General features: G+C 63.0%; 2 protein-coding genes across 5 annotated transcripts; both read left to right on the top strand.

The window, feature by feature from the left end:
* Window positions 1-732: 732 nt before the first annotated feature.
* TBC1D10B (TBC1 domain family member 10B) lies at window positions 733-10286 on the top strand. Its single transcript, XM_006262806.4, has 9 exons — window positions 733-2280; window positions 3505-3604; window positions 3900-4007; window positions 4085-4191; window positions 4536-4650; window positions 4801-4866; window positions 5063-5252; window positions 5481-5635; window positions 7396-10286. Exons 1-9 carry the CDS (start codon window positions 911-913, stop codon window positions 8005-8007), a joined length of 2823 nt encoding a protein of 940 aa, XP_006262868.4. The 5' UTR covers window positions 733-910; the 3' UTR covers window positions 8008-10286.
* A 1017-nt stretch (window positions 10287-11303) lies between these two features.
* On the top strand, window positions 11304-16181 carry CD2BP2 (CD2 cytoplasmic tail binding protein 2). Of its 4 annotated transcripts, none has more exons than XM_059731496.1 (7): window positions 11304-11483; window positions 12266-12354; window positions 12482-12608; window positions 12946-13103; window positions 13356-13884; window positions 13968-14083; window positions 15969-16181. In XM_059731496.1, the coding sequence occupies exons 2-7, from the start codon at window positions 12280-12282 to the stop codon at window positions 16077-16079; spliced, it is 1116 nt and encodes a 371-aa protein (XP_059587479.1). In that variant the 5' UTR covers window positions 11304-11483; window positions 12266-12279; the 3' UTR covers window positions 16080-16181. The 4 variants fall into 4 exon arrangements, with proteins under 4 accessions (XP_059587479.1, XP_059587478.1, XP_059587477.1 ...); XM_059731495.1 differs by lacking the exon at window positions 11304-11483 and adding an exon at window positions 11570-11810; XM_059731494.1 differs by lacking the exon at window positions 11304-11483 and adding an exon at window positions 11830-11925.
* The last annotated feature ends 43 nt before the right edge of the window (window positions 16182-16224 follow it).

The raw sequence follows: 16224 nt of genomic DNA, 5'->3' as shown, positions 1-16224 counted from the left end.
CGCCCCAATAAGGGCCCCCTTGTGGATGCCCCGCACACGGGAGTCACCCAGCAAGGGTGCCCGCCGCACCGGGCGGCCCCGGGCCCCTCCCCCGCCGGGCGATCGAGTGTCCCCGCGACACTGTCCATATCGGGCCCCGCGGGCCAGCAGCTGTCGCCGCCGCGGCACCGCGCCTAAAAATAGCGCCCCCGCCCCCCCCCCCCGCTTCCACAGGCCGCTGCTTCCGGGGGGGGGGTCGTTAGGGGCCAGAGTGAACAGCGCCCAGGGCCGGCGGGGCGCCGCGGCGGGAGCCCGTGGGGGGGGCGGGGCGGATGGGGGGGCGCTCCGGGGTCCGCCCCCAACACACTCCAGGGGGCTTTCCTTGCCCAAACTCCCGGAATCCTTTACACCGCGGCCAACCCCCGCCCTTCATTTCCCCCCCCCCCAGTCCTGTCCTATTGGCTGCTCCCGTCCCCCGCGCTCCCATTGGCCCCGCCAGGCACCCGCCCCGCCCCCAACTCTCCCCGGCAGGCCTCGCCCCCCGCGCGCTCCCATTGGCTGCGCCGCCCCGTTCTCCAATTGGTCCGCAGCGCCGTCACTCTAAGGGCGGCTGCGCCCCGTCCCCCGTACGCCTCGCTATTGGCCCGTGGAGTCGTCCTTCCGTCCCGCTCGCGTGCTGATTGGGTCCCGCCCTGCTCTCTCCCCATCCCGGCCCCCAGGAGCTGTTGATTGGCCGGCCGTCGCCCGTGGACGAGGCCGGGCTGCGCGCGCAGCCTCGCGGTGGCTGCCTGCGGCCCGGGCTGGAGGGGAGCGCCCCGGGCCCCCTCCCCCCACCCCTCCCCCGTCACTTGAGCACAGGCTTCTCAGGCTGCACTAGGCCGCACCCCCTCCCCCTCCCCCCGAGGGGGCGGGGCCGGGGCCGGCGGGTGCCATGGAGACGGGGGCTGGCGACGCCCCCTCGCCCCCGCCCCGCCGCAACACCCCCCGCACTGCCAAGATGGCTGCTGGCACGCTTGTGCCAAGCACGGCCAATGGGGCGGCAGCTGTGGGGGCCCTGGCGCGCGGGGCGGGCGACACCGCCAGGTTGGACGAGACGGCGGGCGAGCGAGAGGTCACGGCGGCCATCATGGAGACGACACAGGTCAACGCGGCCGTGTTGGAGGCGGCAGTGGGCAAGTGTGAGGTGATGGCGGCCATGTTGGAGACGACAGCGGGCAAGGACGCCGTGTTGGAGGCAACAGCGGGCAAGGACGCCGTGTTGGAGACGACAGCGGGAAAGGACGCCGTGTTGGAGGCAACAGCGGGCAAGCGTGGGGCGACAGTGGCTATGTTGGAGGCCACAGTGATCAACTCTGCCATGTTGGAGGCACCGGCAGCCATGTTGCAGACGACCGCGGGCAATGACGCCATGTTGGAGGCGCCAGCGGGCAAGCATGAGGTGACGGCGGCCATGTTGGAGACGACACAGGTCAACGCAGCCATGTTAGAGTTGCCGGCGGGCAAGCATGAGGCAACAGCGGCCTTCATGGAGCCAACAGGGGTCAACGCCGCCAGGTTGGAGGCGCCAGCGGTCATGCTGGAGGAGACTGTGGGCAAGCCTGAGGCAGTGGCAGCCACGATGGAGGCGACAGCAGTCGATGCAGCTACGTTGGTCATGCCGGCGGGCAAGTGTGGAGCGAGAGCAGCCATCTTGGAGGTTGCTGCAGCCAACATGACCATCTTGGAGGCTTCGGCGGCCAATGCGGTGTCTTCTCGAGCCACCGTGCGGCCTAACACCACACCCAACCCGGAGTCTCCCTTGGCGATGGGGGTCAATGAAGGGTCTACACCCAAGGTGGCATCGCCCCCGGCAGCCATCTTGGAGCACGCGATGGCCAACCCAGTGACATCTCCCATGCCAGCCACGGGCCTCGAAGTGTCATCGGGGGCTCTTGGGGTCCCACCGGCCCCCGCCATGTCCTTCCCGGCCCCCTTGACGCCGCCTGCGTTGCAGGTTGTGGCCCCAAGCCCAGGGACACCGGACAAGGCATCTCCCACGGCCTCCACAGCCCTGCAGGACCTGGGGGGGTCCCTGTCCAGCCTGGGGCCCGGGATCCCAGCCCCCCGGGCCCGGCCGGCCCCTGACACCCTGAGCTACCTGGAGTCGGTCAGCCTGATGTCAGGGACCCTGGAGTCGCTCACGAGCCACGGGTTCCCCGACGACGCCAGCTCGCTGGGCTCCGACTCGGAGATCAACGGCCTGGCCTATCGCAGGACCGACAAATACGGCTTCCTGGGGGGCGCCCAGTACTCGGAGGGCCCGTGAGTAGCCCGGGTGGGGGGACCTGAGCCCTGATTGGGTGCTGGGGAGGGGGAGGAGGGCTCCCACAACCTCCTGCTCCCACCTGCAGGGAACCCAGGTGTCCAGACTCCTAAACCCCCTGCTCCCACCCCACGCCCCACCCCAGAGAACCCAGGTGTCTGCCCTCCAGACCCGGTGCATTGGGGGACATAAATTGGGGCACCGGGGGCCCAATCCTGGCCCGGTGCTGAGCGCAGCTGCACCTGCATCTCCCTGCCCTGAACCCTGATTGGGTGTTGGCCTGAGGGGGGGGGTCCTCTCCCAGATGCCCCCTCCCATTCCCTTTGCCACCCCCTGCAGACGGGCTGGTGTGATTCACACTCCTTCCCCCCCACCCCCCGCATCCAGCCGCGTGGCTTTTTCCGTCTCTTTGGGGCCTCTTATCTTGTACTTCCTTCCCAGAGGACCCAGGCATCCCTCCCCGCCCCACCCCTACCCCACGCCACCCTAGGGAACCCAGGCATCTGGGCTGCCAGCCCCCCCCCCTTGCTCCCAGCAGTGGGTCTATGGGGCAGATGCTGGGTGGGGGGGAAGGGTGTCCCCTCCACCTCCTCCCCACTGTTCCTGAAATCCTCCCCCCACCCAGCACTTCCCATTTCTCAATGAAGCTGCCCCAATTGCTACTTCCTGTTTCCCCGGCAGCACTTCCTGTCTGCCTCGCCCTCCCCCACTGCCCTGTGGTCTTGCCCCCCCCTGCACCATTACCCCCTGGGGCCAGAGATCTGTGTTCTCCCCGTCCAACATCCCAGCATCCCCTGGGCCCCTATGAGAGCTGGTGGCTCAGGATTGGGACCCTCTGGTTGGGGACAGACCAGTACCCAAAGATGGGGGGCACAATTCAGGGTCAAGCCCCCACCCAGTACGCGCTCTGCTCCCAGGTGACCCAGGTGTCCGAGCTCCCAACACCCCCTGCTCCCACATTCCCCCACCGGGGAGAACCCAGGTGTCTGGGTTCCCATAACCCCCTGCTCTCACCCCCACCCCCCTCCCACCCTAGAGAACCCAGGCGTCTCGGCTCCTAGTATTAATTTTACTTCCAATGAGGTGGCAGCGGGTTGGTGGCGAGGGGCACAGCTGTCAGGGGGGTTGCGGGTTGGGAGTGAGGGGCACCGCTGTTGGGGAGGCTGTGGGTCGGGAATGAGGTGCCCCCAGGGGCAGGGTCTGACCCCCATCCCCCCCCTCAGAGAGAGTGCCCTCCCGGTGGACGTGGCCCGGCAGCGGGAACTCAAGTGGCTAGACATGTTTTCCCACTGGGACAAGTGGCTGTCGCGCCGGTTCCAGAAGGTGAGTGCACCCACTCTGGGGCTCCTGGGGGGCAGGAGCAGGGCATTCTGGGAGCCCGGATGCTTGGGTTCCCGGGGTGGGGAGAGGAGCTGGGCCAGAGTGGACAGATCCGGCTGCAGCGCAAGCGCAGCTTTCCTCTCCACTACTGGAGGGCTCCATCGCACTAATGGGACACTCTGGTGGCTCTTCCCTGCATCTCTGTGGTCTCCCCTTGGCCAAACAGGCCCCTAGAGGCTTCCGAGGACCCCCCAGTTGACCCCCCAGGGTCTCAATTTGCTCCATTGCCCCCTGCCAGGTGAAGCTGCGCTGCCGCAAGGGCATCCCGTCCTCGCTCCGCGCCAAGGCCTGGCAACTGCTGTCCAATAGCAAGGAGCTGCTGGAGCAGAACCCGGAGAAGTTTGAGGTAGGCCCTGCCCCCCTTTCTGTTGCCCCGCCCCCATGATACCCTGTTCCCTTGCTCCCATTTGCTCCCTGTTTTAGGAGCTGGAGCGGCAGCCTGGTGACCCCAAGTGGCTGGATGTCATCGAGAAGGACTTGCACCGCCAGTTCCCTTTCCATGAGATGTTCGCCGCCCGTGGGGGCCACGGGTGAGGGGCCTGGGTGCTTGGATTCCCTGAGTGGGTGGGAGCAGGGGGTCTGGGAGCCAGACGCCTGGGTTCCCTGGGAGATGGCACATGAGAGCAAAAATCTGGGTTCTTTGGGAAGATGGTAGGGGCTGGGGGGTGAGAGCAGGGGGTTCAGGGAGCCCAGACACCTGGGTTCTCTGGGGTGGGGGGGTAGGAGCAGGGGGTTCTGGGAGCCCAGTACCTGGGTTCTCTAGGAGCAGTGGGGGCCAGGAGGCCGGATACCTGGTTCCCCAGGGAGGGGGGGGAGGGCTGGCCCCTGCCCTTCCTGCTTGCGTCATGCCCTCTCCCATCCTCCCCCGGCCCAGGCAGCAGGACCTGTACCGCATCCTCAAGGCCTACACCGTGTACCGCCCCGATGAGGGCTACTGCCAGGCCCAGGCCCCTGTTGCCGCCGTGCTCCTCATGCATATGCCCGCAGAGGTGAGCTGCCCCCCCAACACCCCCCTGCCCCGCGTTCTCCAGGGCAGGGGTGGGGCTGGGAGCCTGGACACCTGGGTTCCCTCCCGCGCTGGTTGGACCAGCCGTTTTCCTGTCCCGGCACGTTGTCTCACCGCCCGTCTCTCCCCACAGCAAGCCTTCTGGTGCCTGGTGCAGATCTGCGAGAAGTACCTGCCTGGCTACTACAGCGCAGGCCTGGTGAGTGGTGCCTCTGCTCCCCCCCCACCCTGGAGAACCCAGGCGTCCGGGCTCCCAGCCTCTCTTGCTCCCACTCCCCAGATAACTCAGGCATCCAGGTTCTCTTTCTCTACATCTGGGGGGCACCATGGAGGTGGCAGCGTTCTGCCTCGGTGTGGGAACAGGATGTGACACGTCTCTGTTCCCCCCGGGACAGGAAGCGATCCAATTGGACGGGGAGATCTTCTTTGCCTTGCTGCGCCGCGCCTGCCCCATCGCCTACCGGCACCTCAAGAAGTTCAAAATTGACCCCATTCTGTACATGACCGAGTGGTTCATGTGTGTCTTCTCCCGCACTCTGCCCTGGAGCTCAGTGCTGCGCGTCTGGGACATGTTCTTCTGCGAGGGTGAGTCATTTCCCCCCCCGCCTCCCGGTCCCCTGCCCCACTGTGGGGCCTCTTGCTCCCAAGTCACCGCTGCTTCCCTACCACTGGGCCCCTCACTCCTGACCCACAGACCCCCCCCGGGCACCGGTGCCCCTCACTTGCGACCCACCACCACGGTCCCTGTTGTTTCCCCCAACCCATCTGTCTCCTGCCCTGTGGCCAACCACCTGCCTCCTCCCACCCCTCCAGGGGTCAAGATCATCTTCCGCGTGGGGCTGGTGCTGCTGCGCAGCACTCTGGGCTCGGTGGACAAGCTGCGCAGCTGCCAGGGCATGTACGAGACGATGGAGAAGCTGCGCAACCCTCCACTGCAGTGCCTGCAGGAGGAGGTGCTGGTGCACGAGGTCAGTCAGTCCGGCCCCTGGAGGGTGCTGCGAGGCTGGAGGTGGGGAACTGGGGGAAAGGGAGGGTTGCTAAGGGGTACTGGGCTGCAAGAGGGTGATTGGGTTGTAAGGGGTGTGGGGTCAGTAGGGGATTCTAGGATGTGGGGGGCATTGGCAGGGGCGGAGGGGAGGTAGTGATGGAGTGTGGGGGGAGCTGGGGTGTGGGGAGTTCGCTTGGGGATGCTGGGATGCAAGGGGTTGCTGTGGGGGATTACTGGGGGGGTTGGGATATAGGGGGTTGCTAATGGATGCCAGGATATGGGGGGTTGCTAGAGAATGCTGGGGTTTGCTAGGGAATGGTGGGATGCGGGGGGTTGCTACAGTATGCTGGGAAGCTTGGAGTTGCTAGGGGATGCTGGGATGTGGAGGGGTTGTGAAGGGATGTGAGAGGTTACTACAGGATGCAGGGATTTGCCAGGGGATGCTGGGATGTCGGGGGGTGGGGAACTAGGAGATGGGTAGCTAGGGGACTCTGGGATGTGGGAGAATTGTTAGAGGTTGGAGAGAGATTGCTAGGGGATGCTGGGAGTTGCTAGGGAATGCTGGCATGGGGTTGCTCGTGGATGCTGGGATGCGGGGGTCACTAGAGGATGCTTGGGCTTGCAAGGGAATGCTGGGATGGTGGGGTTTGCTAGGGGGTTCTGGGATGTGGGAGGAGTTGCTAGGGGATCGAGAGGGGTTGCTAGGGAATTATGGGATGCTGGGGGTTACGAGAGGATGGTGGGATGTGGGGGTGTTGCTAGGGGATATGGGGGTAGCTAGGGAAGTCTCAGATGAGGACTTGCTCGGGGCTGGAAGGGGGTCGGTAGGGGATGTTGGGGCTGGCTACCGGATTGGGCCCTGAAAAAACGGCAGATTTTTTGCTGAAAATTCGCGGTAAAGTATCGTTTTTTTATGGACTCTTCACGGGACCAGAACTTAGTAGACGGGTCCCAGCAGTTCCATGAAAAACGATACTTTACCCATGCTCGTATGGCCACCCAGCACACAGCCAGAGGCGGCGGGAGGCCAGGGGAGCTGGCTGCTACCACCTGCCCAGGAGCCCCATTCAGTCCTGCCCCTGCCTCGCTCCTTCCCTCCCTGTGACAGAAGTCGATATGCCTCCCATGCCCCTTTCCCTTCCCCTTCCCCAGCTTACCTTTTCTCATGGCCCTACTCATGGATGGTGGAATGTGGCGTGTCACTGGAGGATGCTGGGATGCGAGGGGTTGCTAGGGAACGATGGGGTGCTGGGAGTTGTTAGGGGAAGTTGGGATGGGGGGTTGGCTAGTGGATGGAGTGGGGTCGGAGGAAAGTTGCTAGGAGATGCTGAGATATGGGGGTTTGCTAATGGGGGCTTTGCTAGGGGCTGTGGGTGGTGTTGCTAGGGGATGCTGGGATGTGGAAGGGTTGCTAGGGGATACAGGAAGTAGCTAAGGGAGTCTGGGATGTGGGGGAGCTGCTAGGGGATGGAGGGGATTTGCTTGGGGATGCTGGAATACAGTGGTTTGCTAAGGGGTAGTAGCGGTTGTGGAGGGTGTTGCTAGGGGATGCTGGGACAGAAGGGGTTGCTACAGGGACTCATAAGGGATGCTGGCATACAGGGGTTTACTAAGGGGTACTGGGGCTCTGGGGAGTGTTAGGGGATGCTGGGATGACAGGGGTTGCTAGGGGACAAAAGGGGGCACTGGGGGCTGCTCAGATGCCCTTAGGACCCCCCATGATCCCTCCCTCCCCCCCAGGTGGTGAGCCTGCCGGTGACAGAGGCCCTGATCGAGCGGGAGAGTGGGGCCCAGCTCAAGAAGTGGCGGGAGACGCGGGGCGAGCTTCAGCACAAGCCCTCCCGGCGCCTGCACGGCTCACGCGCCATCCATGAGGAGCGCCACCGCCTCCACCCGCCCCCTGGCGCCAGCCCTGGCCTCCTTGGCCTGGCTTTCAAGCCCCGCCCCCAGCCACCTCGCCCCACCTTGGCACCCCTGGCTGCTGCTGCCGCACCCCCGGCCGCCTCAGGCCAGGTGGTCTCAGAGGGGCTGCACCCGGCCTTACCTTCCCCAACAGGCAACAACGCCCCCCTCGGGGGCCCCCACAAGGGGGCAGGGCCCCCCCAGCGGGACACAAAAGGGGTGGGCCCCGAGGACAAAAAGAAGCGCGAGAAGGAGGAGAAAGCCCGGCTGAAGCAGGAGAAGAAAAGGGAGAAAGAGCGGGAGAAGGAAGAGAAAAAGAGAGAGAAGAAGGAAAAGAAAGAGAAGAAGACTTCCTTCCGTCGCCGGGAGCCCCCGAAATCTGGGGGCGTGGTCCCGGAGGACGGGGAGCCCGGGGCAGGTGGATCCACGCTGCAGGACACTTACTTCTGAACTCTTCCCCTGCCCCCCGGGGATACAGGAGGGGCAGGAGGGGTGACGGACCAATTTTGGGGAGATCAGGGGCTGAGGAGACTCATGGGAAACCATTTTGGGGTCCCTCAGCTCCTGGCGGCCACCCATCCCCCAATGTTTTTCACCCCCTTGCTTCTCACTATGCCAAATGAGTCGTTTTCACTCCTCGTTGAACCAAGGTCATTCCCATCTTGCCCAGGATGGCTTCATTAACCAAGATGGTGTCCATCTGCTAACATGGCTCCTCAGCTTCTCTTCTTAGCCAAGATGGCTTCCCTCATCCAATAGGGCTCCTGCCTCATTAACCAAGATGGCTTCCCTCATTTAAGATGCCTTCTATCTCATCCAGGATGGCTTACCTACTCAGTCGAGATGGCTTCTCTTCTTCAATATGGCTACCATCTCATCCAGGATGGTTTTGTTAACCAGGATAACTTCCCTTATCCAATATGGCTCCTGGCTTCCCTACTCAACTGAGATGGCATCCCTCATCCAATATGGCTCCCGATTCAACCAGAATGACTTCATTAACCAAGGCAGCTCCCATCTCATCCAGAATGGTTTCCTTCCTCCAATGTGGCTCTCATTTCATCCAAGATGGCTTCTCTCATCCAATATGGCTCCCATCTCATCCAGAATGGCTTTCCTACTCAACCAAGATGGCGTCCGTTCTCCAGTTCAACATGGGTTCCCTCAGCCAATATGGCTCCCATCTTGTCCATCCTGGCTTCCCTGCTTACCCAAGATGGCTTCCCTGCCTCCAATAATGGTTCCATTTCATCTGGGATGGCTTGCTGCTTACCCAAGATGGCTTCCCTCCCTCTCTTTCCCCCAGGAGGGGGTCCCATCTGATCCAAAATGGCTCCCTCATCAACCAAGATGGCCGCCATCTCCTCCTCCCCACCAATGGGGAGGGGGGCGGAGGTCCAGGTACATCACCCCCTTTCCCGAAGGGCTACTGGGGCATTGCCCCACCCCCGCCCCAGTCTTAACGAGGAGATAATTGTATTAATAATAGTAACCCAATGAGGCCCCGCCCCTGTTTGTAAATAGGCCCCGCCTCCCTCCTTAAACTATTTAACCAGTTTCATCCCACCTCCTCCCCACAATCCCTAGCGACAGAACGCTCCTCCTTTGCACTGATATTGGCCCCCAGGGGTACCAATAAAGTTTTATTTGCCCCGTCCCTGAACCTGTTGTCTGCCAATGTGGCTCTCGATAAAGTTCATTGGTTCTTGAGGAAGGGGGCAGGGCCTGGCTGGGCAGCCTGCTGTTCACTGATTGGGCTCCCGATAAAGTTTGTCCATTCTCGTAGCGGGCGGGCTGGACTAGGCCCCCTTGTTCCCCAAGAGGGCGCTGGGCGAGGTTCATTGGGCGGCCGGCTCGAGACGTTTTGTCCGGCCTTGCGCTTCCGGATTGAACGTCAAGTGTTCTTGCCCGCCGACAGCATGCCCGCTGGCTTCCTCGTCGGGGGCGCTCTGTCAACGTGCTGCCCGCCGACGGTGCGTCCTCATTGGACGGTGAACTTTATCGCCTCCCGACAGCGCGTCCATCTGTACGCTTCCTGAGCGCCTCAGATGGTGTGCCCTCATTGGCTGAGGACTTTATTCCCCCTGTCCCCCTTGTTTGGGCGGGGAAGTTTCCCAACACTCCCTGTTCCCCAACAGCAGCCCTCCCCAGGAAGTTGGGGGTGGGCTTTATTGAGGCCTAGCTGCTGGCCAATGAGGAGCTTGCCCCTCCCCCAAAACGTAACTGGAAACCCTGCCCTCAGCTCTGGGAGCTCACCTGGCATGGTCACAGCTGTGAGAGGGGAGTGGGGGCTGATGGGATAGCTCAGGGCCTGGGAGGCCAGATGTCTGGGTTCTGTGCCCCTGCGTCCCATGTATATACGTGTCTTTACACATATATTATATATATGTCTCCATATTGTAATTATGTATACTCCGCCATGACTTAATTTAAAGGGACAGACACTGGAAGTCATTGACCTCACCCCCTTTGACCCCAATATCATTTGACCCCCGCCCCCGTGCCCCAGGCAGGCACATCAGGACACGCGATGTTTACATGATACGTCCTTTATTTCCTCTCCCCCCGCCTCGGAGATGTTCTGATTTTTATTTCTGCCCCCCCCATCCCTCCCCTTTCGTGCCTATTCTCCCATCCATTGGTTTATCTTTTTGTTCTGTCGCTTGGGTTTCAAAAGGTTCGTTAACAAAAAAACAAGGAAAAAAATACAAACGATATGAAAGAACCAATCTGCGAATTCAGTCTCTGTTCCACAGGGCGGGGGCAGAGACACCGATCCGGTGTGAGAGGGGTGGGGGGATGTCGGTTGGGTTGAGTGGAGGATGTGGGGTCTTGAAGGATGTTGGGTGGGGAGATGTTGGTTCTTCAAAGGCATTGGGGGCGGGGTCACCTGCAGAGCGGGGGAGGGGCTGGTCTGCTTGAAGGGGTGTTGGGGCTTCTGTGGTGTTGGCCACTGAGTTCCTGGTGCTAAAGTTGGGGTGACCACGGTTGGGTTTGGTGGGCCGGGGTTGGGCTGACCCAAGGTTGGCCTGGCCAGGAGACGCTGAGTCTTCAAGGGCATCGGGTGGCGGACAGTGCAGTTCCTTGGGGGGCGGGTGAGTCTCTTGAGTGTGGTTGGCTCTTTGAGGCCTGTGGGGTGGGGGGTCTAGAGTCACTGGGTCTTTCTGCGGGGGGGGCAGGAGCTCATTCAGCTCTGGTTCGGGGGTCTTTGGGTATGGGGTTAAGAAGGTGGGGACTGAGTCTGGGGGGCCACGAGGTGATGCTCTGGCAGCCTACTGGTGATGGTGCTGGAGATTGTGGGTCTGCGCTCCATGGGGAGGGGTTGGGGGACTGGGGGGGGGACAGGCAGAGCCAACCCTAGGCATGTGCAGGGCCCGGGGCATAGCAGCCTGTGCGGTGGGGGGTGGCACCCTCAGCACATGCTAATGGCGCTGTCTGCAGGCCCCCCTCCCCCCTCAAGGGGCAGGTCTTGAGTGGATACTTTGGGGTAATTGGTGGGTGGCAGGGCAGTATGTGTGGGATGGGGGGTCTGGGAGAATGGAGAAATGGTTGCACTGCCCCTTTAAGAGCTACTCGCGCTGCCGCCCTCCCTTGTTCCACCGGGCCCACTGCCAGGCCCTGATGTCACTTCCATTTGTTGCCCTCCAAAGAAAAGGCCCGCGGCCCCTTTAATTCCTGCTCACGCTTCCCCCTCCTATTGAAGCCAGAGAAGCAAACGCGCAGCGACGTCACTTCCTGTCCTGGCAGCGGCCGCACTCCTTGCCCCTCACCACTGAATAAATACGAATGAATAAATCGTCTACTGAAGAAATAAAAAACGGGATAGAAAAAGGGGGAGGGGCCGCACCCGGAAGCTGCTTCCTCCCGATATTTTTTCCAAGTCTCTTCCTAAAAATCAAAAACTTAAATTTCGAAATAATAATAAGGTAAAAAAAAGAAATGGGGGGCGGAATTAAAGAAAAGGGGCAGGGCGAATTTCGCTTGACGTCAGTTCCGGCCCGCACCCGAAAGTCGTATTCCCCCTTTAATATATACTTGGCCGGGGGCAGGAACCCCTCCAAGACCGGGTTTAAATCCCAGCAAGTAAAGATAATTCACGCGGGTGACGAAACCAATAAAAAGAGGCCGGCCTGAGCGTGTGACGTCACATCCGGGGATTCACACCCGGAAGTCGCCCATAAATAAGTTGTGGGCTTTTTTTAGTGTTTTCGAACAGTAAATCTGTTTAAATCCCTGAAACAGTAAATTCACTGGTGAGAAATGAAAAAAAGAAAAAAGCAGGGGGCTGGTCCGACGACGAGGCTTGAGGTCACTTCCGGGGTCAGGGGCTGGGCGACCCGGAAGTGCAGGCTGAGTGCGGAGTCCCGGGTGCGCGGGGCTCCTTTGTGGGGGGGGGGCGCTTGGAATGTTGGGGGCGCTCATTTGCATATGTGCGCGGCGGCGCGCGGGAGGGGCCTTTGGGGGTGTTTCCGGGGCATTTAGGGGCTCGGGGGGTCTTTGGAGGCCCTGGCACCCTCCGGGCTGGGTTGAGCGGGTGGCGGGGCACCCCCTGGCGGGGAGGCTTCCCGGCAGCCTCGCGTTCGCCCTGACCTGTGCGTGGGGCGGACAGGACCAAGAAGGGAGAGGGCTGGGGGAAGCAAGGGACTGCCCCCCCCCCCCCCCGGGGGAGGGGGTTGGGGCCGCCCCTCACCCCCATTCCTGCCCCCAGGGCTCTGGGCCGCCATGTCCAAGCGGAAGGTGACGTTCGAGGACCCGGACGACGACGACGACCTGGGGGGGCTGCCCAAGAAGCGTGGGGTGAGTGCGGGGGGGGGGGGGGGGCTCTGGGAGCCTGGGGCTGCGTCACCTCGTACTCAAGGTGGGGTGAAGTCCTGGAGGAAGGGGGCGGAGCTTGACGATGACCACGCCCCTTAACCGCACATAGGTGCAGGAGGCGGAGCCCGGCGGCCCCGGGAGCCGGTTCAAGGGGAAGCACTCATTGGACAGCGACGAGGAGGACGAGGATGAAGAAGCTGCCGGGGGCGGGATCTTGGCCCCGGAGGACGTGGAGGGTGAGTGGGGGTCAAGGGGCGGGGCTTGCGGGGTCAGGGGGCGGGGCCTGCACTGGTAGGCCGCAACCAGCAGCCAGAGGCTCCTCGCCTCTTGGTAGCTGGGGGCGGGACCTGTTGTGAAGGCTGTCCGTCACCGGTGGGTGGGCGGAGCCTAGTCTGGCGGCCCCTTACTAAGGACCGCAGGTGCAGTGGGTGGGTCTTCGTGGCTGTGGGCGGGGCCTGGGATGGTTATCCTGTGGGCGGGGCTTACCAGCGGCGCTGGATGCTGTCTATCACAGACGTGGGGGTATTGGGTGGGCTGGCGGGTGGGCGGAGCCTGAAGCCGCCCGTCACGCAGGCCAGGAGCCGGGCTCGGTGCTGGAGGAGGAGGGGGTGCGCTTCACGCCCTTCAACCTGCGGGAGGAGCTGGCCGAGGGCCACTTCGACGCCGCCGGCAACTACTTCCCCCGCGGCGACGACGGGCCCCCAGACGCCTGGCTCGACTCGCTCGACTGGGTGAGGCCTGGCATAGGAGTGGGAGACACTGCGGGGCAACGCAACGGCACTGGGAGGCATTGGGGAGAACTGGGATGGGAGGAGAGGGACACTGGGAGACACTGGGGTGGGAGGAGGGGGCTTTGTAGGGTACCGGGAGGAACTGGGACAGACTGGGATGGAAGATGGGGAGCCCGGGGAGAGGGGGTGGGAAGGTAGGAGGGAGGTCGCGGGCTGCGCTGGGCCCTGACCCTCCCCTCCCCTCCCCCGCAGGTGACTGTCAAGCCGCTGCCCGCCCGCCGCCGGGGGCAGTCCCAGCAGGGAGGGGGCAGCCCCGAAGCGGAGGGGACGGAGCCCGGCCGGGAATCCCCGCCCCTCCCAGACCCCCAGGCGGCGCTGGAGGGGCTGGTGGAGCTGGTGGGGCCGGGGGAGACGGTGGCTCGGGCCATCCAGCGCTTGGGCGGGGGCGGGGCCCGGCCCAGGGGGCGGGGGCGGGGCCGCGGGCGGGGCCGCGGGCGGGGGCGGGGCCGGCAGGCAGAGGTGGAGCCAGCACCGGAGCCAGAGCCGGAGCCAGAGCCGCCCGAGGAGGTCGAGAGGCGGGGCCGGCTGGAGCGGCTCTCGGGATTGGCCGACCTCATGGTGGCACGGGGCCACTACGGCGTCTACCAGGAGACGCGGGAGCGCCTGGCCCTCCGCCTCCGGGCCTTGGCCCCGCCCTCTGCCCAGGCCACGCCCACTGGCCCCACCCTCGACATGTTTGCTGAGGAGGTGGATGAGGCGGCTCTTCGAACCCAGGAGTCTGGTGAGCCTGGCGGGGCGGGGCGGGGCGGGGCAGGGGGCGTTGCCTGTGAGAGGGCGGGGCTGAGCTGTGCCCTCCTCCCGCAGGGGGCGGGGCCGTGGCCGTGGCGGAGGCGGCGCTGGACGAGGTGCTGTGGGAGTACAAGTGGGAGAACACGGCGGGGGCGGAGCTCTACGGGCCCTTCAGCAGCAGCCAGATGCAGGTGGGATGGCTCCGCCCCAGACTCAGCCGCATCCTGGCGGCCGCGCCCCACAGCCGCCCGCTGCATGTGACAGGCCGGGGGGCCCATGCTGGCAGCATACAGGGCGGGGAGGACCGCACTGGTGTTGCACACGTGTGGGGGGCCGTGTTGATGTGACGTGTGAGGGGAAGCCATGCTAGTGGGGGGCACCTCCATTGATGAGGCGCCTGTTGTGGGGAACGCGATGGAGGACCCGTATTGACGCGGCACCCGTAGTGGGGCCCCACATTGGCTTGTCATGCGGGTGGGGATGCGTGTTGATGCGGTGTGTGTTGAGAGGGACCCATGTCGGTGTGATACACGGGGATGACCTGTATTGGTGGACACATGGGAGGGACCATACGGGCCCGGAACAAGGGGGAACACCACATTGGTGCACGTGGTGGGTGGGGGAGCCATATTGGTGTGACGCGGCTAGACATGGGGGACCCTTATTAGTGTGACACGGGGGGGGGGGCCTTTGGGGGTGCCTTCCCCTAAATGGTCCCCCAACGTGGGCTCCCCCATGTGCGTTTGGATATGGGTCCCCCCAGTGTGTGTGTGTGTGTGTGTGTCCAATACAGTTCCTCCCGTGTCTCTTCAGTGTGGGTCCCCCCCTTACATGCATCCCTTTGTGTATCATCCCAATTTATGTTCCCGGGGGGTGTCCCCAGTATCATCCCCTCCCCGGTGTCCTCACTTTGGGCCCTGCCGTGTGTGTCTGTGTCTCATTGATATGGGTCCCTCTGTGTGTGTGTGGGGGGGGGGGTCTTCCTCCCTCCCTCCCCAGGGTGTGTCCGCAATATGGGTTTCCTCCATATGTTTGTGAGCGTGACCCCAAGATGGGTCCCCTCCCCACACGCATGTGTGTGTCCCCAATTAGGGCCCCCATATATGTGTGTGTGTGCCTGTCCACCCACCCCCAATTAGAACCCCCCATGTGTGTATGTGTGCTTGTCTCTGATATGGGTCTGTGTGTGTGTCCAATTAGGGCCCCCCATATATGTGTGTGTGTGTGTGCGCGTCCGTGTGTCTTACTGACATGGGTCCCTGTGTGTGTGTCCACCCCCATGTGCGTGTTCTCTATATGGGTTCCCACCGTGCATGCGTGCACACATTTCTCCCCAGTATCAGTTCTCTCATAGGTGTCTCCCTGATGTGCCCCCCCTCCCCCCCCATGGGTGTGTGTCCATATGTGTTTCCCCAATATGGATCTTCCTGTGTGTGTGTGTCTTCCCACTTTGGCCCCCCCATGTGTGTGTGTCTCCCCACGTGCATGTTGCACATGTCCCCCTGCATGTGTCTCCCCAATATGGGTCCCCTGTACGTGTGCATCTCTAGTGCAGGTCCCACCCAAGCGTGCATCACCCTGATATGGCGACGTCCCTGTGTGTGTGTGTCTCCCTGATACGAGTCCCTCTCTGTGTGCGTCACGGTAGTATGGGTCCCCTGTATGCGTGCATTTCCCTCGTGTGTGAGTTCCCCTTATATGGAGACGCCCCAGCTCCGTGTGTGGTTCTGGTGGGTCCTGCCCCATGCGTGTCACCCCTATATAAGTCTTCTGTGTGCACACATTGCCTCAACATGGTTCCCCCATACGTGCACCCCCATTTTCCATCCTGTCAGCGTGTGTGTCACTCTAATATGGGTCCCCCCATAACCATGTTGGTGCATCACATGATCTGTGCCCGTGTGTGTGACCCCCCTGCCCTACCCCAGAGCAGGCTGCAGCCTGGGGTGCCTGTCATGCCCAGCCCATGACACCCGCTGCCCCATAGCCAGCTGCATGGCGCCGTTCCACTCGTGCCCCCCCGCCTCAGCCACATCTCTCCCCCGACTCACCCCCTCGTCTCTCTCTCCCCCGCAGGAGTGGGTGTCCGAGGGCTACTTCGCGGACGGGGTTTACTGCCGGAAGTTGGACCCGCCGGGCGGGCAGTTTTACAGCTCCAAGCGCATCGACTTTGACCTCTATACGTGACCCCCGAGGCCCAGATTTTCAGGGCAGTCCCAGCCTGGAGACTTTGGGGGGAGGGATCTTTGTGTACACAGGTTTGGATTAAAAATGTCGTGTTTCACCCCAGAGCTGGCTGCCGCTCCGTTCTACCTGGCCTCTAGCTGCCCGC

This window comes from Alligator mississippiensis, chromosome 7 (assembly GCF_030867095.1).
Source record: "Alligator mississippiensis isolate rAllMis1 chromosome 7, rAllMis1, whole genome shotgun sequence".
Taxonomy (NCBI): Eukaryota; Metazoa; Chordata; order Crocodylia; family Alligatoridae; genus Alligator; species Alligator mississippiensis.
Note: the sequence above shows the minus strand (reverse complement) of the source record. Positions and strands in the feature narration are given on the sequence as shown.